The 26,773-nt window shown below is 41.4% G+C and overlaps 1 protein-coding gene across 4 annotated transcripts in view; it reads right to left on the minus strand.

Annotated features, from left to right (window-relative positions):
• The window catches only part of NCOA5 (nuclear receptor coactivator 5), a 30,541-nt gene extending 7,113 nt beyond the window's left edge, over positions 1-23,428 (minus strand). For 2 of the 4 annotated variants that reach the window (XM_052650641.1, XM_052650643.1), the window contains exons 1-5: positions 23,304-23,371; positions 12,025-12,091; positions 11,793-11,927; positions 3,253-3,579; positions 152-288 (exon numbers count right to left, since the gene is read on the minus strand). In XM_052650641.1, the coding sequence (XP_052506601.1) occupies positions 152-288; positions 3,253-3,579; positions 11,793-11,845 (517 nt within the window). In that variant the 5' untranslated portion in view covers positions 11,846-11,927; positions 12,025-12,091; positions 23,304-23,371. Of the gene's footprint in view, positions 1-151; positions 289-3,252; positions 3,580-11,792; positions 11,928-12,024; positions 12,092-23,303 lie in introns of all 4 variants that reach the window. The other 2 variants (XM_052650642.1, XM_052650644.1) reach the window with 1 other exon arrangement.
• Positions 23,429-26,773: the final 3,345 nt, after the last annotated feature.

Here is a 26,773-nt window from a genome sequence, read left to right on the forward strand (position 1 = left end):
GCTCTCTACAAATGAACAGGCCATTTATATTTCTTCTTTTTGTGAACTGCTTAGCCAAGTCATTAGCTCCTTTCCAGCTGGTTATTAGTTTCCTCTTTCTTTTATAAAGTGTTCTATTTGTGATAAGAATAAACTGTTTTTTCTACTTTACCTTTTGCACGAGACTGACTTTCTGGGCCTGGTGGGCCTCGTCCATCAAAGCTATCTCTGTAACGGTCAAAGTAAGCGTCATCTTTCCTCCTGCAGTAGTCATCCATTCGCAGGTATCGGTCGTAAGAGCCTTCTCTCCTGAAAAGGTAAAGAAACGTGCACAAAGTTAAAGGTTTTCTCCTGCAAAAATAAAATACAGAGAACTCTTCAAGACCCAGCCATCTGTGAGGAAGACATAGTAAGGCACAGAACTTTGGGATTAGGCAAACAAAATTAGTATCTGGGACTCACTGCTTATCAGCTCTGTGGCTGGGACTGAGTTAACCTACCTTCCAAAAGGACCGGGAGGACGTACAGAACACTCTCAGCATAATGGAAGCTCCCTGGCCCAAAGTACACACAAAATAACTGGTAGTAATTATTGATATTTGAGGAACCATTCTAGGCCCTACCCCAAGCCTCCTTCCTTGTGCTTTTTCAAAATTGTGGTTAAAAAACAGAATAAAAAAATACACACATATAAAATAATTTTCACCATCCTTAACAGTCTGAACAGAAACTCACCCCGGATCTCTGTAACTTCTAATCTTTCTATGAATTTGCCTTTTCTAAATATTTCATGTAAGTGAAAACATGTATTTGTCTTTTGTGACAACGTAGCTTAATATTTATTTCATGTAGCATATTTCTTAAGGTCTATCAAGGCTTAGCAAGTATAAAAATGACCTTTCTTTTTATGGCTGAATAATATACTGAATGGATATATCATACTTTTTAATCCATCTATTGATGGTGTCTACATTTGAGTGGTGTCTACCTTTTGGCTACTGTGAATAGTGTTCCTATGTACAGTCACACCCATCTATGTAAGTTCTTCTTTTTAATTCTTTTGGATATATATTCAAGAGTGGAGCTGGTGGATCATTAATTCTACTACATTTAACTTTCTGAGGGGCCGCCAAACTTTTTCACAGCAGTCATCAGTTCAGTTCAGTCGCTCAGTCGTGTCCGACTCTTTGCAACCCCATGAATCACAGCACGCCAGGCCTCCCTGTCCATCACCAACTCCCAGAGTTCACTCAGACTCACATCCATCGAGTCAGTGATGCCATCCAGCCATCTCATCCTCGGTCGTCCCCTTCTCCTGCCCCCAATCCCTCCCAGCATCAGAGTCTTTTCTAATGAGTCAACTCTTCGCATGAGGTGGCCTAAGTACTGGAGTTTCAGCTTTAGCATCATTCCTTCCAAAGAAATCCCAGGGCTGATCTCCTTCAGAATGGACTGGCTGGATCTCCTTGCAGGCCAAGGGACTCTCAAGAGTCTTCGCCAACACCACAGTTCAAAAGCATCAATTCTTTGGCGCTCAGCCTTCTTCACAGTCCAACTCTCACATCCATACATGACCACTGGAAAAACCATAGCCTTGACTATAGACGGACCTTAGTTGGCAAAGTAATGTCTCTGCTTTTCAATATACTATCTAGGTTGGTCACAACTTTTCTTCCAAGGAGTAAGCGTCTTTTAATTTCATGGCTGCAGTCACCATCTGCAGTGATTTGGGAGCCCCCAAAAATAAAGTCTGACACTGTTTCCACTGTTTCCCCATCTATTTCCCATGAAGTGATGGGACCAGATGCCACAATCTTCGTTTTCTGAATGTTGAGCTTTAAGCCAACCTTTTCGCTCTCCTCTTTCACTTTCATCAAGAGGCTTTTTAGCTCCTCTTCACTTTCTGCCATAAGGGTGGTGTCATCTGCATATCTGAGGTGATTGATATTTCTCCCAGCAATCTTGATTCCAGCTTGCCTTTCTTCCACTCCAGCGTTTCTCATGATGTACTCTGCATAGAAGTTAAATAAGCAGGGTGACAATATACAGCCTTGACATACTCCTTTTCCTGTTTGGAACCAGTCTGTTGTTCCATGTCCAGGTCTAACTGTTGCTTCCTGACCTGCATACAGGTTTCTCAAGGGGCAGGTCAGGTGGTCTGGTATTCCCATCTCTTTCAGAATTTTCCACAGTTTATTGTGATCCACACAGTCAAAAGCTTTGACATAGTCAATAAAGCAGAAAGAGATGTTTTTCTGGAACTCTCTTGCTTTTTCCATGATCCAGCGGATGTTGGCAATTTGATCTCTGGTTCCTCTGCCTTTTCTAAAACCAGCTAGAACATTAGGGAGTTCACGGTTCACGTATTGCTGAAGCCTGGCTTGGAGTACTTTGAGCATTACTTTACTAGCGTGTGAGATCAGTGCAATTGTGCGGTAGTTTGAGCATTCTTTGGCATTGCCTTTCTTTGGGATTGGAATGACAACTGACCTTTTCCAGTCCTGTGGCCACTGCTGAGTTTTCCAAATTTGCTGGCATATTGAGTGCAGCACTTTCACAGCATCATCTTTCAGGATTTGAAACAGCTCAACAGGAATTCCATCACCTCCACTAGCTTTGTGTATGGGACAATCTCATACAAATTCCATCACCTCCACATCATCATGATTATCTGGGTCGTGAACATCTTTTTTGTACAGTTCTTCTGTGTATTCTTGCCACCTCTTCTTAATATCTTCTGCTTCTGTCTTCTTCACAGCAGTCATATTACTTTGCATTCCTACCAGCAATGTATGAGGGTTCTAGTTCCTCTACACTTCAACAACATTAAAAAAAAAACAACTATTAAAGCCATCCTAGTAGGTATGAAGTGCTATCTCATTGTGGTTTTGATTTGCATTTCTCTGCTAACTAAGGATGTCAAGTATCTTTTCACGTATTTATTGGACATTTGTACATCTACCCTGTGGTCCCGCACGGCCAAAACAATTTGCACTCCCATCTTTTTTTCCATTTGCACAATGGTGACTTTCACAGCCCGCAAGAAGAGACCCAGATTCATTCATTAAGCAAAATCCGTCTTCAATCACACATTCAGCAAGTATTTATTAAGCAGCACATCTCTCATGGTGATAGACACCGGAAACATAGGCCTGGGAAAGGCACTGCTGTACAGAGGTCTCAATTAGTTCAGCAGAACAAACATAAAAAAGACTGCTACCAAAAACAAACAAACAAAAAAAGACCAGCAAGCAGAACGACTGTAGAGGTTACCTGTACATGGGATCTCGGGAGTCTCTCATCTCTCTGTATCTGTCGTACATGGGATCTCGGTGATCTCGAAAATTCCTAGTCTCTCTTAGGTCACGAAAGTCTCTAAGATCCCTCATGTCCCGAGCATCACGCATACTTCTGCTGTCTCGGTGATCCCGAATGTCTCTGCTATCTCTGTGGTCCCGCAAATCTCGGGGGTCTCGCATGTCTCTGCCATCTCGAGCATCCCGGCCATTTCTGCCATCCCTGGGCTCTCTTCTTGGACTTCCTCGAATGGGCGATCGATCACGTCTTGTATCTCGACTATCTCCAAAGCCATATGGATCTCTGTGGGAGGGGGCAAGAAGATGCTAAGACAAAGGAACTGAAGGAGTCTACCCTTGAGCTCTTTACTGGAGAAAGCCCCCACCCTCCAAGCATTTTTCTCTAAAACACAGCAGTCAGTGAGAAATAAGATGAAAATTTTAAGGACAGTCACCCATCTGGTCAGCAAATAAAGACTAGCAGGTTTTACAATCTCCAAAGATTAGGATAGTCAAGGAAGAATGTATGATCCAGAGCCAGGGGTTTTGACTGGGGTCATAGTGTTTATCAGACTTTGGGGGGTAATTCAATATTCTGTATACATGTTAAACTATCATCTCCATCTCAACAGGTTTTCAAAGTGAAAGGGTCTTCCCTCATTCATTTCCTCCCACCAAACTTGTTTGAAAGAGATTTTAAAAGGGGAGAATAGTTGTGGGAGGTGGGGTGTGTGTGTGTGTGTGTGTGTGTGTGTGTGTCATAATAAGGGGCAAGACTCATGAAGAAAAAATGAGCAAATGACACAATCTCGTACAAGGTTGGCACAATCTCATACAAAGTAACGGTGATTCAAGGAGTTATCCTTAAAAGCACAGAAAATGTTACTTAAAAAAACATCGAGCAGGATCAATCAAATAAAGGGGAAAAAAGAAAGAGAAGTACAATACGAGACACACAGTCAAGTACAGGAACACTCTATCTTCTTAACATATGAGTAGTGGTCTCTCTTAGTCTAAAGTTTATGTAGAACCTGGCTCCTTCTGGTCAAGGTGTTCTTTGTTTAAAAACAAAAGTTTGAAGTCACAGGTGTTCAGCCTGATCTGATTCAATATTCTTCATGAGACTACCCCACTATGAACTCTCATTCTCAACATGTTTAAAATTAAACTTCTTATTCAACCCACTCAGGCGCAGTCAGACCTTTTCACTTTTACTAAAAATCATCTTCCCAATTACTAAGGTTTAAGTTATTGAGAGTTAACTTTGATTTTTTTTCCCTATCAAGTTACTTGAATACTCTTTGCTTTTCTTGTTCATTCCCACTGGACTTTTAAGTTCAATCCAAACCTTTATTCTATGCTGGCACCACCAAGAATTTTTCAGATACAAAACCAAAATCCAGTCTTCCAGATTTCAATTCTTTCAGCAAATACCAGATAAAACATCGATTTCCACCTGTTACCAACTGCAGCTTGGCTATCATGCTTCTGGGCACTCTTCCCTAACAAATTTGGCCCCTTTCCATTTATTATTTCTCCCTCATTTCCTGATCCAACTTCCTTAGTTCTAAAGCTGGTCTTATGATTTAACTCACATGACTTATTTCAGTGTTTCTGTTCATATGGCTTTTCAACGTGGAATGATTTTCCTGCACTAACTCAAGTATCACCCAATGCTCAAAGGTAAGTTCATGTCCCATGTCTTCCAAAAAATATTCTCTAATCTCTTGAGTAACTGCTGATCTCTCCTGCTAAACTCTTAGAGCACTTACTATTACTCACCTAGATCTGATTTACCTTTTTACAATGTCTCCTTGTAAGAACTGCTTTAAGGATTACCTCCTCCGTAAAGCCTGCCCTGAACTCTTGATCTTTTCCAGCAAATAGGCCCCTCCTCCAGTCATTTCCATCTCAATAAATGGCACATCTACCTACGCAGTTGCTCAAGCCAGGAAACTGGATGTCATCCTTTCTTTAAAGCCCTATCCACTCTTCCAATGACATTTCCAAAATGTGTTCACTCTTTCTCTGAAACTGATATCCATTCTGTCCATGTTTCTTTATCTCCACTGGTACCACTGAAGGCCAACCGCAAGCCACCTTTCCCGAAAACCACAGCAGAGCCTTCTAAAGTAGTCTCCCCATTTCTGCTCTTGCCTATTTCTTAATCTTCTTCTAGATTACTCTAGAACCATCTTTTAAATACGTAAAACCCTTCACTGGTTTCCCATAGTATTTAGAATTCAGTCCAAAATCTCCACTGAGGCTAATAAGATTCTGCCCTGCCTCAGCTCGTCTTCTCCAACCTTATTCCGCCCCCTCCCTAGTCTGCGTCTCTTACCATATTGACTTTTCAGCTATAATGAGTCAAGGTTTTTCCCAATGCCTCTTGTTGTGCAGCAGGAACTACTCCACAGTCATTTTTCCAGGTCTCAGGCTTAAGCATCCCTTACTCCATGATTCTGTTAGTTTAAAACTTTATTTTTGGTCCCTAAATTCTGGCCACCTTCTCTCATAGCACTGTTTTCACTCATGTTATTTATCACAATTTGATGTCACATATCAATTAACGCCTGTCTGCCCTACTAGACTGCAAGTCCATGAAGACAAGGACTGTCAGTTTGACTTCATGATAAAGCCACTGCATAGGCTTATATTGTCTGGCATAGAGCAGATGCTCCATGAACCTGTTAAACAAGTCTTGCTCTGCATACATATTTCTATTGCTGCACTTATCACACTGTTCTGTAGTTATTTGTTTGCAATGGCTTCCCTACCAAACAGTAAGCTCACTTGAATGCTTTGTATCCACAGGACACAGCACAGAGTTCAGTAAATGTTTAACAAAATTGATTATTCAACTAAACTGTAAACCTCTCAAGAGTAGCATCATGTCTTCCTCATATTTTTGTCACCTACCATGATTACACATATAGACATTTATCATGATGCCCTCAGCTTGGAAGAAAACTTCATTTTCACTTCATCCACATGGTCACAGCAAAAACAATTTAAATGCCAACTCTGTTTCTATGAAAAGTCCTTGTCATATGTTTTAAGGCTCATAAGTACTCTTGATTGGTGGGAGCAAACATATGGGAGATCAGAGAATTTAAACAAGGATGGCTAAAGATTTTTCCTACTAGAATAAAGTGCAGAGTAACTGAGATTCTCACTTCAACTTTTATTATGTCATAAAATCCCTCTAACATATGTAACATCTGATATAGTGTATATTGTGGGCAAACACCTAGGATCCAATGGGAAGGGACAACTGTAAAGTATTTCTGGATTAATGATCGGCAGATAAACCTGCCTTGGGGAGCAGTCAGAAAAAAGTCATTAGAGGTGGAATCATATTTCAAGTGCTCTTTGGCAATCAAGGATGAAAGAGATCATGAACCTGACAGACCACAGACCACACACAAAGCCTGGAGAAAACGGGGTGGCGGGTGGGACAGGGCTAGCACCACCATATCACAGCACTTTTCACAGTCTTAGGATGATTACAAATGCCACATCTGGTTCTCATTCTTTTGAACCCACTGAAATACCTTACTCACCTGGCGAGAGTTTATTCCTGGAGGTTGACCACAATACCCTAGATTCCCAAAGTCTTGGTTCATGTTTCTAGTTTGAGAAGGTAAGCAGTCAATCTAAAGTCTGTGTGCAACAAAACTGTAAATTCCCCCTTAATTACCTTTGGGGTAAAAATGTAGAAGAGATGATATTCACAAGGGAAAAAAGAACCAAAGGAGTAGCAGAAGCAGGGACAGAGAGGATAGCAAGGCTCTAAAATGAAAAGGGAAAGCTTTCCTTTCTCCAAAAGACAAGCAGTATGGCAGACTGCTTTTCTTCTGGAGACAAAAACAAAATAACCCTTTAGGTGCCAAACAAGACCTCCCCAGAACAAAATGGATCCTGGTGTTGGCCCCAACATCTTTCTCAAAATAAGAACCAGATAACAAAAAGATGGTACAGTGTGCAGGATTCAGAGTGCCGCAAGGATGAAGCCTGCTGAACAAGATGCTTGGCCTCAAACAACAAGTGGGTTAGAGGCAAGTTTCTGGAAAATGAAGTTCACTGTATCATCCCATGGTACCAAAGTTGTTTAACTGGAGACCAATGCACTGTACCCTCAGGCACTAGGTCACCAGAAGCTAAAAAGAAACTGAACGACAGTTAAAACTTCAGAACCAGAGTCCACAAACTGAAAGCAGTTGATAAACATCACTAAAATTCTGTTGCAAATTCCTCATTTATTCAGCAGGAGGGGGCAAAGCCAAATGCTCTTTTGCCTTGAGAGAAATGGTAGTCAAACACTATTTGCAAACATCTGAGAGGTAAGGAGGGATGGATGAACGAAAAGACCATGGCTCAGATGGCAAGTGATATGCTCCTGGCAGAAGTGCTTCTCTTCCTGAGGAGCACTAGGCATTTGAGAGCTCTTGGACAACTGATGGACTCCGAGCTTCTCTTGGAGACAGCCTCAAGCCCAGGATGGTGCCTCAAGCCCAGGATGGTGCTCTTTGGCCTTGGCTGTTCAGGAGGTCAGGGAGGAAGGCCTCCGTCCTTTTCTTGTCAGCATCTCCTTTTTTCTTTCTGTTCACTGGAATATTTTCCTTCTAAAGCCAGCCTTTTTTCTCCTGAAAAAAAAAATCCATCAGCTCTTTGTATTTCTGTTCTGTCACAGATACTGCCCACAAATACCATTCTCTAAATGGCTGGCTGCTGTGTGATGCTGACCTCCCACCAGGAGCTCCATGCTACCGTCAGCAACAGAGACAACAGGCTTGTACAGAGTTTCGCCACTGGGTGCAGGAAGGATAACGAGGGGCAGCAAGCAACCGCACCTTACAGATCCAAACTCTGAAGTGCCCCTGCTTCTCCCGGAAGCGCACTGATAATTTTCTCAAACACAAATACGACTCTTCTGTTGGTAGAGAGGTGGCACTTGTTGAGAACTGACGGATCTTCTTTAAGTGTTAGTGCGCACGTAATCACAGCCTGGAGTGTTTAATTGTGAAGCCCACCTAGAGCTAGGGCAGTCTCACACCCAAGAAGCAAGCAGTGATTAAAGGAATGAACACTGTGGATACACAGAAATCACCTCAGGCCACGTAAGAAACTTGTCTGCAGTTAGGCTTTTTCTTTTCTCTTTTTAATAACTGAAATATAGCTGACAATGGCCAGGTTATTTCTGATGAACCAATCCTTAACGACTTTCACCAACGAGGCACCAGGCCTAACATTCTTCACGAATACATAGAGAAATTCTCTGCAGAGGTCTCGACATAGACAAGTAACTCTATTTGCTTTTCCTCAGGTCATGCAGGAAGGTTTAGGAAGTAGAGTATCATTCAGAGGCCATGTCTGCAGAAGGATATGTTCCAAAACCTGGACTGCTCAAGTGTTGAGCTGAAGATGGAAACTGAGAACTGAGGCACGACTAGAATCATGGTCCAGTCTCCAAGGATGGTTAAGACTGATGCCGAGCACCAATGTGAGACAACCTGCATGGTAACTGTGCAGTGCTCTCAATGTGCACAGCGGAGTTCAATGAAGCGGTCCAAGGGTTAAATGACGAGAATTCAGGCTGAAATGTGATCCAGAGCAGGGATCTCTGATGCAGAATTCTGCGCGTGGCTGGGCTAGTACCATCAGAACCACATTCCAACAGCTGGAGTCATTAGGGAGGCATATTACTGAACGGTGAGCAACACCAGCAGAACTGTGGCTTACAGAGACATTTGAAGAGGTGATAATCCTGTGAAAATCCCCAAAGATACTGAGGTGTTTTGACACTCAAGGTTAAAGTCCAGCAAAATAAGGTGTTACAAAGGTCTTGCCAGCATGCTTAGAAACAATTTTCTTAAAAAGTAGCAACATTGAAGACACAGAGTTACAACTTAAGGGAAATGCTTGCTATAGGTACTTCTTTTTTTTCCTTCCGGTGAACAATGCATTCCTCCATGGCTGGGGGCACATAAAATGTTTAGGGTTGCTAAATGAAGGCAGCTGGATTGCTGTCAACATACTGGTACACTGGAGTTTTGACTGGAAGCACGCACCTGAAGACAGTGCGCGCTGGCCAGTGTTCACCCTCAGAGAAATGATTAGCCCCTTCCAGACTATTATCTTAAGAGAGAATATACCATAAACACAATGATAAAAACGTTAGTGTTCTATTTTGAATACAACATTCAATTTATCTGACTTTAGGGTTTGAAAAATTTTATTTTTAAATGGAACAAAACTGAGACTCTGCTTAGACTTTTAGATGGGGCTCAGAATAGATTTTTTTTTTAACTAAATGTGAATATTCCTCTTCCCCAAACCTTACTGAGTATGACTATATGAAACTTAATCATGCTAAACAACACTTTGAGGAACGCAGTTAGGGATGATCACCAAGAAGACTGATTTTTAATGGACCTTTAATTAGCCTAGCTGTCCCTCCTATTGATTATAAATAAAGCAGGGAGCCACAGCCCAATCCACATCCCAAATGACCTCATCTTAGAATTTATTTTTGAGGAAGATGATATATTAAAATGAAAATATAACTGACATATGTTTATAAATCTGGTAAGGAGAACATTTTAAAAGGCCCCCTCCAATGTTGTTTGTATGTTTTATCTTTGGGGGGGGATATAAAAAAGAAAGAAAAAAGCATTCTTCCATTATAGATGAAATTATAGAGTTGCATTTTAGGCTGGGATGAAATTAATCTTTTAAATTTAATGCTCTGGCAATGGCAATATCGGATTTCAAGTAGGGGAGTAAGCTATTTCCCCAACATTGCCAATGCTTAGTGAATAGCTACAATAATGGGAAATGTTAAAATCATCTGGTTAGGTATATTTTTAGTGGAATGACATAAAAAATTCTTAGCATAGCACAAATGAGAACTACTTTTTATTCTGTGATGTGCAGTCCCACCTCCTTTTTGCCTGCAGAAACATTACCCAGACATCACAGACATCATGAGGATACAGAGAGCAGGAGGATTTTACCAGGGGAGTGTCTTTATAGTGACCAATTCTACACTCCTATAAGCTACCTACTTCAGAAACATACACATTTGAGCTCCTCGGAAACTGGATATACACCGCATCTCCTTTCAGGTCATTTAGCAACCCCAGCTTCCCATGGAGCCCCATATGTCTGACCATTAGATGCGAACTCTCAGTCACTTGTATTCCATGTTTACTGGGGCAACGAGGAGCAACACTGAAGGGACTGCCCAGCATCTGCAGCGTGGTTAGATGCAGCACAATGGAAACAGACTTATATGGATCTGAAGTGCCAGAGCATTCATTTATGTTCTTTAGGGCACTCACACATACACACAAAATCAATCAATATACTATTTACCTGCAAGCTGCAGGCATTCCTTATGGTGTCAGAGAAAACAAACAGAATACCAATGTATATGCTCACTTCTGCAGTGAAACCAATGGATGACCAGGGCATCCAGCTAACAGCTGTGGTGCAGCTATAATTGCGGTGTTAGATTCAACTTCCAGGCAGAGTGCTCAAAGAACTTAACTGCAATCAGCAGCATTACTTTGTCCCTAAGGTCGGCTTCAACTCTGCAGAACATACCCGTGTAATTTAATCCTGGTAGCTTAGAAAATACCATCAGGTCCAAGTGGGCGCATATACAAACACAGAGCATCCAATCCTTCCTATAAGTAGGTAACAAACTATAGGTGTTTTTGTTTCAAAGCAGAACAGCTATATGTTATGTGTAAGTGCCCAGTTAGTTGGGTACACCCCCAAGTGACCTGTGGAGCTACCAGTACAGACTAGGATTTGTTGTACTCAGCATGTTCAGTCATCACATGAAATGTAGTTTCCTGTGGTATATAGTTTAGGTACACACTTTACTGTGGAAAACTGGCATTTTACTTAGGGGCAAAGGCAAAATCCGTACTGAGTATCCACTTGGGCCATGAGGAGACACCAGATATGAGATATGTATGTCTGCATTCCACACAAATCTGCACACACTGCATCCACTTGTGTGCTATTTATGAGGTCAGACAGTTTGAATACAATATACTCATCTTTGGTGTAATGGCAACATTAATGAGGCTCTTCTTTGGGACGAATTTAATGCATATCTTGAGGGTACACATCAGGACTATCTCTTGTAAATAGTGGAAGACTATTTGGGGAGATGCTTTTTATTTCCAGGAAAACTAAGAAAAAGGGAGACTTCTAGAGGTAGGGTGTTTTTGCCCTTTTTATTTCCCCTCAATAGGTAACCCAAGCATGCGAGCGCACAGGGGATCTGCAGCACAGGCACAGGAGCAATCTCTCAAGCAGCACTTTCTGTAACCCTGGGTGAGCATCTGGACCGGCAGCCATGTGGAATGAAGAGTCGAGCCTGCTGCAGGGCAGCGTAGCACACACCAACGACCCTCGGGCACTCCTGCTGTGGAGGCTCCCACTGACACGTGAGCGGGGGACACACAGAGGTTTATCCTCTTCCAATCGCCTGCAACTCACGGTGCAAGCTGAACTTGCTGGGTTTGCCACGGAAAACAAAGCTTCCTCTGCATCTCCTGATGTATGTTCTAAAAAAGCAGCAAGGCCCTTCACACAGGTTCACGTTCTTATTGTTTGCTTGTGCGTTTCTGATTTCTTTGGGGGGAAGAAAAGACCCTTGATGTACGAAGTTGGGCTTAACTCCCCAGAGCCCAACTCTCCCAAGGTAACTCACTGCTTCAGGGTACTTTACCTTCGTGTGGGGCTGGGTCTTGATGGAGCCGTATTCATATTTCTTCTTTCCGCTGCCTTATTAATATCTGAAAAGAATAATCAACCCATCTGTTCAATGCTACGGAATAAAAACAAGATCATCAGCACATTTCAAATGAAAGCAACAACAAAAAAACTACAATGACAACCAGATGGTGTAAGAAAATCCATTCAGCAGACGCATAGTCACTTGGGCAATTTTTATTAAGTTACAGCAGTACGTTGTCATGGCTTGGTAGAGAATGTCCCTCAGTTTTCTAGCTAACACATAGTTTGCGTAAAACTGATCATGTCAAGGCTTTAACACTGCCAAGCCTAAACCTAAAAACTGCCCCCTCCAAAAGGGGAAAAGTGTCTTCTAAACTCTCGGAGAGCCAGATGTGTGATTCTTTTTTGAGGGCAGGAGAAAGAAAGAAAGAGAATTTTAAAAAGAGAGAGAGAGCAAGGGCAAGTAGTTCCATTTTATATTACAAGGAAGTAATGGCTGGAATCCAGTTTTAAAACATCTAATATTCCATGAAGCAGGGGCTCCTTTTAGTTTGCCTTGTGGCATTCTATTGGTTAGAATCTTCCAGAATGAGATGTAGGAAAGAAATTAATTTTTTCAAAACAAAGCATATGACATGTTAATATTTATAACCCTCATAAGGTTATATTTATAACCCTCATAAGTACCTAAGAATAAGAACTGTCATTTGGTATAGTAAGGTTAAGTAATAAAATACTCATTGTAAGTTTTCACTACAGAAGCCTGGCATATACAACTAGATAAAGAACAGTGGAAACATAAACTCACAGAAGCCAATCTGTGCAGTTAAAGCCTCTCGGTTAAAAACAAAACAAACCTACTTTGCAAAAGCTGAAGCAAGTAATAAAAACACCATATGTAAGTAAGAAATATCTAAAGAAATGTACCAATCTATGCTCAAAGATAATACCTGATAAATTTTATATGCCTTAAAAAATAAGCACATTAAAAATTTCATACTTTAGTATATGGAGAAATAAAACTGCTTTCTGCTGCAGTGTAATTTTATTTCCCTTGTTCCATATTAGGCAATTAACAGTGTATCTAATAATGACATTAAATGGTATTAAACAATCATATAATTAGGATTTAAAACAGTGATTTTAAATAGCTTTGAAAATAGTAATTATGTGTGTGAAAAATTCTAACCAGAGTTGTATCACATGAAAGACCACAGTAGTGATAAACCTTAAAGAGGTCTTGTATGTCTTTCCCCTGCTATGTTGTCAACTATTGAGTTCCTGTTCAAGTGAGAATGATCTTCAGTTCCATTTTAAGTCAGAAGCCCCTTATCTTTAGGAGAATGGCTTTTGACCAAACCGAAGGTAACATATCTAAACAGTCAGAGAGGTATATTCTATGTAAACTGCTCCTTAAGTTTCTAACTGAGCAGATCCAATCCCTCTACCTTAATAAAGAATCAGGAAATATGTTCTACACAGAAATTGGCCAGTAATACCTGACCATGGGTTTGGTATTGCATGTTAGAAGTTACAACCCTTAAAGTTCACTAAGGCCTGACATTTTTTAAAAAAAAATATTTATTTATTGGCTGCACTGGGGTCTAGTTGCAGCACGCAGGATCTAGTTCCCTGACTAGGATCGAACCTAGGCCCCCTGCACTGGGAGTGCAGAATCTTAGCCACTGGACCACCAGGGAAGTCTCAAGTCCTGAAATATTAACACATGTTATATAATGACAGATCATACAGGGAGTATCTAGTTTCTCCTATATGTAATTGTGAAGAGTATCAGGTTCAGGCTTAGAAGGGCCTACTGACCTAGTCCGCCCACTTACTTTGTACTGCTTTCTAACACAGGGTGACTATGATTCAGAGAGAAATGTAAAGTCCTTGGTTATTTAAGCAGTTTTCAAAGTATCTCTGGAATACATGGGGAGTGGTGTTAGTGGCGTGCACATTTCTTTTAAATAAGGACCATATTTCCCAGCAGGATTCCATGTATTATTAAATAGTCATGTAAATAAAACTCATCTAAACACTGACTTGACTCAGCAAACATTTAGGTGAGAATATGGAACACAAGGTACTACTATAACTGGTGTCTATAAATACTATATAAGTTTGCCCTCATATGAAAAGGACTGCTGCATTGTATAATTATATCCAATTCTGTGAGGGCCGCTAAATATAGGACTGGGGAGACCAAAATCCTCATGGTACCATATAACTTTGGGGCAAAACTGGTTGCAGTCAGAATGAAGGAGGGAAATATTTTCCTTTGAAGTTCGTGAAATTCTTTGCGATCACTTGAAAGATTATTTAAAAAATTCAAGATTATATCTTTAAACCATTCTGACGGTAATTTGCCTCCTAGTATCCATTTTCATGGAGGAGTCCAAAGTAATTGGTTTTGGATGGTGTGGCTTAAGTTTCTTTTGCAGAAAAGAGAACTCTTAGACCATTTTCTTAATTTTAGGGGTTAGCAAACTTTGGTATGGTATAGCAACTGTTTGTTTATTCATTCCTATTAAAGAGATCCTTAAATCTCCACCTTGAGTAAGATATGGACAAAATGAAATTTGAAACATTTTGCTAGTCTCACTGCCATGTAAGAGGACTGCTCAGGTTAGGCTAGAGGTGGAGGTGTTTTCATTAAGAGTTATGAAAAACTATCATCACCGCCAATTCACATACACAAACAAGTCTAACATATGTGCACACAGAACTTTTGGAAAAACTCAGAATTGGGAAATACAGAAAGAACAGAGAAGCTACCAAAAGTACAAATAACTTCAGAGAGCTGATCATGGTACAACAAAGATTTAAAGCAGTAGGAAAAACAAACCAACAAACCAAAGCCTTGCCCCATCCCAATTTTCTGTCACACAATTTGAAAACCTGGAGGTTCATCTGAACAAGTTTCCATTTGAAAATGCAAATACTGGGAGTAGTAAAGGGGGTTTTTGTATTAATTAACTGAATCAGATTATTTTCTTTCTATCCCTACTGAGATAGATCCCTGGTGGCTCAGATGGTAAAGCATCTGTCTACAATGCTGGAGACCTAGGTTCGATCCCTGGGTTGGGAAGATCCCCTGGAGAAGGAAATGGCAATCCACTCCAGTACTATTGCCTGGAAAATCCCATGGACAGAGAAGCCTGGTAGGCGATAGTCCATGGGGTCACAAAAAGTCAGACATGATTGAGCGACTTCACTTTCACTACTAAGATACAAAATTTACACCAAAGAAATAGAAATGATATCAATGTAAAGGGAAAACAGAAAGACAATTTGGGAATCTTTCTGGACATTAGAGGGGAATCAAAATTGGAGGGAATTTAATCAACAGGAGGGCAGTGGTAACTTAAAAGAATCTCCAAGGAGAGGTGGAATGCCTCTTCTGCCTAAAAAAGGGAAGAAACTGTGCTTCTTTTTCTTCCTGCTTTATTTTATCTGGGGCTTTATTTTATCTCAGTCTCAGTGTCTCTGCCACCTCAGCCTGGTTGGTAGTTCTACACTTTGTCAATTTATTAGCAATGTGAATACCATTCAAAGTCACCGTTACCACAAGGTGCTTAACCTTCACCTGAATAGCTATTACTTCTAAGGGGTAAAAATAGTTAAAAGCACTTCTCTGGTAAGAATTTTTAGACAAGAAAAATAGCACCAACTGAAGGGATTCACATAAAAGGGGAAAAAAAATGGAAAATAATCTGGAAAATGTTATACAGGAAGCAGCAGAGCTGTTTTAAACCACAAAAGAGTGGGGGTAAAGAACTCCCAAAGGAAGGCACAATGCCTAATCTACAATTTTATTTTAGACTAATATGCCAGACAGAGTTCACACAATGGTACTCAGATATGCTATAAATAAAAATGCATGTTTCATTCATAGTATCAGGAACTGGTTTGCTCTATTTTTTAATTGTACCACCAGAAAACAATTCTTTTCACCTTAAAGCCAATTTTTATACTTCAAAGACCGTCACAATGGAAAACAGGACTATTCTAAACAAGTGCAGTATGAACTGCAACATTTGACAGTACCACCACTGGTTGCTGAAATAAGTCCTAACCACTGGACTGCCAGGGAATTCCCTACAATTTCAAGAAATGATTACAAATGAAATAAAGCTTGCCAATAGGTCTAACTGAGAAGCAACCAACAATCAGGAATTATTAAATGGGAAATACATGATGACAAAGATAATGCTACTTGAGAAACCATACTGACAAGACAGTGAATATGAGACAGTAACTCCCAAAACTGGGAAGGGAAAGGACAGGACTTCTCACTTACACCGTATTTATGCAGACGACTTTGACAATATATTGTACCATTAGGGATATTATGAGTTATACTGTAAAGAGTTAGGGATAAGAGAATGCTTGGCTTGCTGCTTCTAAATCAATGCTTTAAGCTCACGCTGAAAACTACACAATCCCTCATATTTGGTTATCCCCTTCAATTTCTAATTGAAATAATTATTGTATCCTTAATGGTATTAGGATGTTATTCCAAGGAACAGGAATGGTGGAAACAATATAACTTATATTTACAAAATACCTGCTCTGTCCCAGAGCCTGTACTGAGAATGTTACATGCAGTATCTCCAGCAAGCCTTTCTACAACCCTTGGAGTTGTATTATGATCTCTATTTTGAGAATGAGGAAATTTGAAGTTTAGAGAAATTAGGTGACTTATCTGAGGTCACAAGATGATGAAAAGGCAGAGCTAAGGCAGAGCTAGAACTCAAAATCAGGTGTGCCCGACACTAACATGCTTAAACATGTTACGCTGCCTCCAACAGGGAGTAGAAAGACCTGACTTCCATTTTGAACACTGGTGAGGGCTCCCTGATCAGATGCTGATGGAATCTGGAAAAGGCAGTCTATGCTGGGCACACCAGTGTTTAAGTGCCCCAGACACTCAACAGGGTAGGACCCACTTATTCAATTACAACTTTGATTTCTATCACCTCAAACAACGTTTCTGGCTTTTACTACTGACATTCTATTCACTTTAACACCTCAGACAAAAATTCTCTATCAATATTTAATTTCTGGCCCTTTTTACTTCTTTTGAGGAAAGAACCTTGGTTGGAATCAGCAAATCTGAGTTCTAGCCCTACTTTTCTGGGATGTGGGGGAAGGGATTTATTCAAGTCACTTGATTTCTCTAAACCTGATAAAATGGATATTCTACCTTATTTGTTATACTGATTCAAGGAGAATCTCAACTAAGAGAAAAAGCTCCCTAATTTGGACCAACAAAGGTTGAGCTAATCTAAACTACTAAACAAGCTGGAAAAAGAAAAAATTCAAAATATAGGTTCATTTAAAAAAGGTAAAATTTCAACTGAACTGTACAAGTAGAGATCCTTGTGCTGCGCTTAGTCTCTCAGTCGTGTCCAACTCTTTGCAACCCCATGGACTGTAGCCTGCCAGGCTCCTCAGTCCATGGGGATTCTCCAGGCAAGAAATGCCAGAGTGGGTTGCCATGCCCTCCTCCAGAGGATCTTCCCAACCCAGGGACTGAACCCAGGTCTCCCGCACTGCAGGTGGATTCTTGACCTTCTGAACCACCAGGGAAGCCCAGAGATCCTTAGAAAACTAAATTAATGAACTTAAAAAGTACGGTTTATAATCAGGACATCAAATGCTTCTATACATAACCACACATCACACTCTGTACTAGGTCTTAAGACATATGGAAATAACAAGGCTTAAGTCTCTGCCTTAAAGGAGTTCACTGTTTAATAAAGAAGGGAGGCACATGTATACAGATAATCACAACATAATTTAAAATGGGATTACGGCAGAGATAAAGAAGGCCTACCTATGCGTATGTGTGTGGCAGGGCAGAGAGAACACTGGGAGGAACAGGGGACGAGGGATGGGTGGAAGAGGTTGGAAGGCCTAAAAATAACATTTAAACTGAGTCTTGAAGAATGAGTTTACCAGAAAACAGAGAAGTCACTGCAGCACATACAAAGGGAAAGGAACGGTCTGAAGGGCACAGTAAGAAATACAGTCGGAAGTCTAATGTAGGAAATGGGAGGATAGGAGCAGGAAAAGAGACAAATTACAGATGCAAGCCAGAGCAGACTAAAAAAAAAGTCTGCTATGGAAAAAGAAGAAATTGCTGGCAGGAGGGCATGTTAGGAGGTTACGAACTGAACTACCATAAACAGAGTTTCAGTGAAGTCAAATTCAGGAAGGTTTACTGTATGTTTATTATTCAAAATAGTAGGGGATTATTTATATCTATGATATTCAAAATATTGCCCATTAAAATAATGTTCCTCGAAGATCACCGGTTTGACATTGAAGGGACTAGAGGGGAGAAAAATATCTAAAAGTTATGATCCCTTCAATAAAGGGATATAAAATGAACTGATGGCTAGAGGAATCATTATTTAATTAGCCAACCATCCACTGATCAGGAACAAATAGACAACAAACCTTATTTTTTCTAAAATCTTGCATTTATCATCTGTAAGTGTACAGTTCAGTAGTGTTATGTATATTCACAAATATAAACAGCTGGGCAATAGGTTTCCAAAACTTTTTCATCTTGCAAAATTAACTCTCTTCTACCCATTAAACAACTACCCATCCTCTCCCCACCCATACATATTTTTTCTTTTCATTCTCAACATCACATTTCTTTAATGAAGATACGTAAGTGCCACCTGAGAAGATGTTTAAAAATGGGATTTCCAGATCCCTTCTCAAACTTTCAGTATCTGAGGATAGAGCCTAGGAATCCAATCCACACTTAAGCAAGTTTCTTGGCAGGTATTTGGGAACTACAGTGCTACTCTCGGAGAAGGCAATGGCACTCCACTCCAGTACTCTTGCCTGGAAAATCCCATGGACGGAGGAGCCTGGTAGGCTGTAGTCCATGGGATCACGAAGAGTCGGACACAACTGAGCGACTTCACTTTCACATTTCACTTTCATGCACTGGAGAAGGAAATGGCAACCCACTCCAGTGTTCTTGCCTGGAGAATCCCAGGGACAGGGGAGCCTGGTGGGCTGCCGTCTTTGGGGTCGCACAGAGTTGGACACGACTGAAGCGACTTAGCAGCAGCAGCAGCAGCAGTGTTACTCTATTATCTATTTATTTCTGTAGTTTATACAGAACGTATACTTAAGTCCTCCATTTAAAAATCTCTCTAAACTCCTGTGTTCAAGGGGGAATAGTTTATAAATTGCTACAAAGAACATGTCACAACAATGGCTAAAATCTGCAGATTGGTCAACTGGGAGTAGGGGTGGGAAGCTGCACCCAAGAACATGTATTTCCAAAGAGCTGTTTCTAGTGACTCTGATGCTGTCCTAATGTAATCTTTCCAAAGGCTGAAAAAAAGTTCAACTATATATTTATAACTCTAAGTTTTAAAATTGAATGAAAATCATCTTTTTCCTATTTTTTCTTTTGGATATCAAAAATCATTTCTGAAGAGAGATTAAAAACAAACTTCTTGTATCATCTCTATCTCAGTCTCCAACTGCATAATTAAGTATGCAACCTAAAAGCCAAATGATTTGTAATTCAAAGTTCTTCACAGCTTGTTCACTAGCTGCAGAATCAACCTAACTTTCAGTAATGCTATCATCCCAGATCCAAACAAGAAGACCACTCAAAATATTTTTTAGAGCTAAAGTTGTAAGCCATTCTGCTTTATAACTGTTCATTAATGCAATTTAAATTCTCCTGGTCTTTGCCTAAAGTTGTTGGTCTTTGCATAGGTCAACAATAATGTTTTGAACATGAAATAAAAGGAAAAAGAGTCTTATGGTTTGGAAAAGTTCTGATTCTTTGAGTGGAATTATTTTCTTAACATTAATGCAATTAGTCCAGCTGACCTATTATCTTTCATTTTTTAGTGATAAGATAAAGAATGAAAATGACCATCCCTATAAATATTCATATTTGGTGGTAATAAAACCACCATTTAAAAAGCAGCAGGCATGCTGGTATCACACATTTAGCTGTCAGTAGAGTTCATATTTCCCTCATGTGCTGCTGCCTCAGACAGTGCCCTAATACTGATCCTTTCCTTAATGCCTCTCATCAATGAGAATTACAGAGGGTAATTTTCTGTTGCTTACTGCCCTTTTAACTTCTCAGTAGTTTACTTCAAGTTACTGAATAGTCTAGGCAAACGTTTATGCTGTTCACAGGACAAATTTTTAGGCACAAAAAGGCTGATGGAGCTTTTAAAGTGTTTGTCTTAAAGACATATGGTAAGTATTAGTTAACAGCAAGGCACAGAGAGCAAATCTAGAGTAGCAGAAAGAGGAGTCGGTTTGGGGGAACACTACAACCACGGCTGTCCGTGGGAGGAGAGCAAGAGAAAGGCATCATGATACCTTCCTCTCTTGAACATCCACACTGCATATGTTTAATATGTTAAAGCCTCTGAGAAGTTCTGGAGTAAGGACACTGCTTGTTTCCTTAACATTTCCCAATTTTACTTGACCACAAAATCTTTTATCTACTGGGCCACAAAATCCTTTATCTTCAATATGTTCTACTAACATGTTATTTGGGCAAGGAATATGACCTCTCTGAGCCACTGTTTCCTCATATGCAAAAAAGATATAAGACTGGTCTACCTATCTCACAAGAGGACAGGAGGGAGAAAATGAATTGTATTTGTAAACCTGCTTTGTGAACCATAAGCACTGCCTGTTGTACTTTATCATTACTACCAAGGGTAACAGTGAGTGTAGGAAGAGATGTTTAATTTCTCCTGTGGAGAGTCAAAAACGAAGAAACAATGTAAATGGAACACAAGAGAATGTTAAATATAGTTCCTCCAAAGGTTTTCCATTCTTTTTTTAAATAAATTAATTTATTTTAATTGGAGGCTAATTACAAATATTGTAGTGGTTTATGCCATACATTGACATGAATCAGCCATGGGTGTACATGTGTTTCCCATCCTGAACCCCTCTCTCACCTCCCTCCCCATCCCATCCCTCAGGGTCATCCCAGTGCACCAGCCTTCAGCACCCTGTCTCATGCATCGAACCTGGACTGGCGATCTATTTCACATATGATAATATACATGTTTCAATGCTAGTCTCTCAAGTCATCCCACCCTAAGGCTTTCCATTCTTAAAAGCACAACTGAAATCCAATAATTTACTCAACAGCAATAAGCTGTACAAAGGCACTGCCATCTGCAGGCAATGGAGAACAAATGCTTGCAATGGATACTTAAAACGAAGTTTCAAACCATCAGGTGCTCTTTCTCATCAGACTTCTAACGCCTTTCCAAAAAATGTTTATTCTTAGTTTTTGAACACTGGTAGATGACATTCCATTTACTGAAGTTCTGAAATTGACTTGAGTAAAATTCTCATTTCTTCTCCACACAGGGCTGCTGCTTTGAAATGTAAAAAAATTACCTTAGCCTTTCAAAAATCCTACATTGTGCCTGCACAAAGTACTCCCAAGGAATAAGGATTTTTTACACAGCCTTTTGAGGAAAAAGCCCTTGAAAGGCCTATGCTGACTTTTCTGAGTTCTCTCTCAGTGAGTTAAAATAAACAGAGCTTATGAACAGACTACAAATAGAACACAATGTTAACTAAGGAGTAAGTTAATCTGTCAATACCTTCTTCAACGTGTGGTGTTCAGAGGCCTGGGCCATTCAACAACGTGCACCTAGAAAAATTCCTTCCTCTGGGCCTTCTCCAGCACAGTCTACAAGGAAAATCACTGTTTCTATGTTTTACGTTAAGACTGTCGGAGGTTTCAAAAACATATCTGGAGGGTGATAGACAAGTTAAAGGAAAGGCAAAGAAACCAGAATGGAGGAAGAAACTGATGTCGACATACTGCTAAGTGGTTTCCAATATTCACAAAGCAAAGTTTGGGCTTTACTGTTTTGGAAAAGTCAGCGACCAGTCAGTTTTCACACCCAGACTGACTCATACGCAAAACATGAAATCTAGAGTTGTCAATAAGCAGATCCACCGGCGTCTGCAGAACATTTTTGTCGAACTATCTGGTAGGTACCACACCATAATGCCACAAGAAAACCGAGGAGACACACCGGGGTGCTCTTGAGCGCAGTTTCTCTGAGACTATCCCGTGTAAGTTAATGATGAGAACGGTTTATAACGAGAAAGCTTTTAACGTTAATTATTACCCCCGAAGACCCTAGGGTGTTTCATGGAGTCCGCTAAGTCTCAGGGGGAAATTCTAGGCACAGCGCTGAAAGGCAGAAGGACCACAATTAACCCCACATTCCTAGGGCAGCGTTTCCCAAAGCGTGGAACGCAGAATAATTTCAGGAGGAATCAGGACGCACTGTTTATTTTAATACGTAAGTATTTATTTCTTTATGAGCATTAAAGAATTGGCTTTCCATTAAACGGTCGGTGATTTACCCTTCCACCTTAAACAAATGTATTTTAAAAAGAGGGGGGGAAAAAGTCAGTTTAAAGAAAAAGTAACATTTGGTAAATAAGTAGCTGTTCAGATGGGTACATGAATGTAAAAGTGCAACGCGAAAGACTGAAACTGGGGAAACGCCGTCCTAAAAACAAGCCCTCCCGGCGAGCCGTCGGGGTGTAGAAGGTGCCCAGGTTCCATAGACCGAGAACCAGCCGGTTGGGACGCTGGCTTGATCGCTAGTTGCCAGGGTAACCGCAGGCTCGGTCGCCTTCCCCGTTTTCTGGGCCCGGATCCGCGCTATTAGAACGGGTGTGTGTAGGGGGAATGTCACATAACAACGAGACGCCTCATGCTGTCAAGGGGCCGCGAGGCGACGGCGACGCGGGACAGCGCGTTCGGTTCGCCACCCAGCGCCGCGCGCCGCGCAGAGCCCGGTGAGGCCGGCCGCCTCGGCCCGGGTTCGAATCCCGACTGCGCCACCGATTAGCTGAGGACCCGAAGGCGAGCGACTTCACGTTTCGAGGAGACGTGGGATGTGCGGCCCGAGCCTACAGAGGAGCCCCACAAGGGCTATTATCGGCGGGTCGTGCTCAGACCGCAGGCGGCGGGGCGGCGCCGTCGGCCCCGAGCCCACCTCCTGCCGCCCGGACTGACCGGGCCTGCGCTCGACGGTAGTCAAGAGAAGGCCGCGCCCCGCACCGGGCATGCGCAGCCCCGCGCGCACCCGCAGGGGGGCCGCGGCCGCGCGTCGAGCGGGCCCTCCCGCCTCAGCCTTCCCATCCGGCCCTGGGCCCCCTCAACCGTCAGCCCCACGCCTCGGCGGACGGCCACCGCTTCCCGGCACTCACCGCTACCAGCACGGCGGGCTGCTGGCCGCTTCTCCGCCTCAGGCCCGCCGCTGCCACCTCCGCCTCAGCCCACCTGCCCGCCGTAGGACAAAGGCGCCACCAACCGACCGGCGCGGGCACGAGGCAATGGCGGCCGGGGCGGGGAGTAGGGGCAGAGGGCGCGCACGCAGCGGCAGGCGCGGCAATGTCGCAAGAGCGCGCGTGTTTGCGGCAGGACTGAGTTGGAGCATCGATCTCCTTAGAGATGAGGGCGGGGAAGTGGCTCGCACGGCGGTTGAGAACGTAAGGGGTTGCCTAGCAACGGCGTCCCCGTGTGAGGATGGGTCCCAGGCCTGGTCGCCACCACCCTAAAGGGCTTCGCCTCTCTTCAGATTTTCAGAGTGCCTTCTTTCCTCTGTAACTGTGGAAAAAGATCATTTAAATCCTGGAATACTTTGATTTCGCCCTGTATAAAACTCAACACCTATAGATGTGTGTACTGGAGACTAATACATATATTCATGTAACCTCCGGATCACAAGGAACAAAGCAGAGAGGTAGAGAAAGTGTTTTGTTTACGTTTAAAGAAGGCTGTGTGGAGGAGGACACGGCAACCCACTCCAGTATTCTTGCCTAGAGAATCCTGTGGACAGAGGAGCCTGGTGGGCTACCGTTGGGGTCGCACAGAGTCAGACACAACTGAAGCGACTTAGGAGCACCAGCAAAGCGGCTGTGTTATCTTGTTTAGTTTCACTGACAAGAGGCAAAAGGATTCTGGTGATACAGTCACAGATTTCATCTTGAGTTCCTTCTTTCTGGAATATTCACTCAGTGTCAAAAATAAATTTCCCAGAAAGTAATTGTTGATCATGAAGCATGTAAAATATTGTATTGCTCATTTAATCTGCAGAATATATTTGTCACAGTAAATGGAATTTACTCACACAATTGTAAATGCACTCTGTTAATCACAGTGATGGCTATGTGAATCAGGTAGGCTTTTTGTGAGTTAGGAAGTGCTGCAAACCCCATGGGTCAAGTTTTTGTCCTTGTGAATGTGTGTGTTAGTTGCTCAGTCGTGTCCAACTATTTGCGACTGTGTGGACTGTAGCCCGCCAGGCTCCTCTGTCCATGGAATTCTCCAGGCAAGAATACTGGAGTTGGGTAGCCATTCTCTTCTCCAGGGGATCTTCCAAATCCAGGGATCGAACCCAGATCTCCCACATTGCAGGCAGATTCTTTACCATCTGAACCACCAGGGAAGTTCTTGTGAATAGTGCATGCAAAATAAAAATGGTGAAAGTGGGATTTGAATACTATGAGAAGTCAGATTTCTTTGACACCAATTCATAAGGTCTCTCCACTAATTTATTCACTGAATGTTTATTATACACCTACAAGGTGGCCTTATGCTTTATTATACACCTACTTGCTATCATGAGCAAATGCAGACCCATCCCTGCTGTCTTGGAGATTCAGTGCAGTGGAGAGAGAGAATTAGGCAAACAATCACACTTGTGCACAAACAAAAATAACTGAAGGAAAGAACTAGGGATGCACACTATTGTCCAGTTATTCTTATGAATAGTACAGAATGTGTCTGACGCCTATCAGCAGGTATGCTTGGCCTGCAGATCCTTTCCATGATTCATCATGGCACCTGGGGAAATGGAAGCTGTATGGTTTTTTCCTGCCTTGGCTGAGAGGTTCTGAAGGCAGATAGGGACTTCTACTCCCAGGAATTTCCCCTTAACTTTATCCCAGGTTGTTCACCCACTCTTGATGAGAAGTCTCAGGGTTTTGTGGATTCACCTGCTTTCCTGATATCCTTTTCTGTGTCAGGTGAAAAATGACACTTTGTTCAGAATCTTCTGTTTCTTTCCTTGATTCCTGCTTTTTGTGCTTATGCCGTAAAATGGGTACTCTTTTCATTGTTTGGTTGAATACTCTTAATTCAGGCTGATATCCTTTAACTTTTTATTATTACTTTTTAGTTAGATATACAGGGACAGAGATACTGTGACTCAACTTCATCTTGTTACTTTACCCACCCAGAAGTTTTACATTATCTCTTACTCTTCACAACAACTCTATGTGATACTATATGCTTAAAAATTTTTATTTTTGTTCCTGGCTCTCTGTTCTGATGCTATATAATTTAAACTTTAAAAATTCCTTTATATCTGAAACATACATTAAACTACATAAAATAATATGATGCATACCTTTCTACTCACTATTAAGATTCTCCTTCCATTTCCTTCCCCTCTCCTATAAATAATCACTCTCCATACATTTTCAGGTATATTTTGTACTAAGTTGCTTCAGTTGTGTCTGTTTGTGACCCCATGGACTGTAGCCTGCCAGGCTCCTCTGTCATGGGATTCTCCAGGCAAGAATACTGGAGTGGGTTGCCATGCCCTTCTCCAGGGCATCTTTCCGACCCAGGAATTGAACCTGAGACTCCTGCATTGGCATTCTTTACCACTGAGCCAATGGTAGTCAGGAAAGCCCATACATGTCAGAGTTTTCTAGAATACACACCTTAGGAGTGGAATTGATGACTTTGTAGTATACCACATCTTGAACTTTAGGTTTATAGCCAGATTGCTCTCCAAAGAAGTACTAGTATATACTTGTGCAAACAATATAATACCATTTTTAGATATACTTGCAAACTTTTGATATTTCTTACTTTATTCATTTTTGCTTATGATGATATGTGTGAAATGATATGTTTTTTCAGTTTTAATTGTCCTGAATTTAGTGATATTGAGCATCTTTTCTTACAGGCTCTCCAGGTTTCTGTCTGTTGATATTACTGGACCATTTTTCTACTGGGTTTATTTATGTTTTTCTTATTGATCCATAGGAGTTATTTACATATGCTCAATACTGATCTTGTATTAGTTAGGTCTTCTTTCTGTGGTTTGTTGATTTACTTTGTTGATGGTATCTCATCATTGAGAAGTTTAAATTTTTAATGTAGTCATATGTTTCGATCTTTCCCTTCATGGTTTGTAGTGTTTGGTGTCTTGTTTAAGGATTCCTTCCCTCTCATGATGTCATGTAGATATTTTCCTTGGTAAATACTATTAGTACATCAATTTTACAGGTAAATCAGTTGGTGCACGGAGAGCTTATATGACTTGCCTGAGGTCATAGAGCATCGGCGGTGAGTGACTTGGGTTTTTGACTCCCAGGTTGCACTGTACTCCACAACTGATGAATCTCTTGCCACCCTGTTCTGCTAATTGTCTCATGAGAGCACTTTGCAGCCTTTCGTAGATGAAGAGGATGCGCAGAGCTCAGACAAGCTGCAGATTACGTGCGGTCCTCATTTACTGCAACATGAAACCCTCTGGCTCTAGACTTCACAATACTTAGAAATATTTTGAAAATCTTCAAATAACTTTGGCTATACATTAGAGTTGCAAAAGTAGTACAAAGAATTCCTGAATGTTCCTCACCCAGATCCCCCAAATGTTGAG

This window comes from Budorcas taxicolor, chromosome 13, assembly GCF_023091745.1.
Source record: "Budorcas taxicolor isolate Tak-1 chromosome 13, Takin1.1, whole genome shotgun sequence".
Classification (NCBI taxonomy): domain Eukaryota; kingdom Metazoa; phylum Chordata; class Mammalia; order Artiodactyla; family Bovidae; genus Budorcas; species Budorcas taxicolor.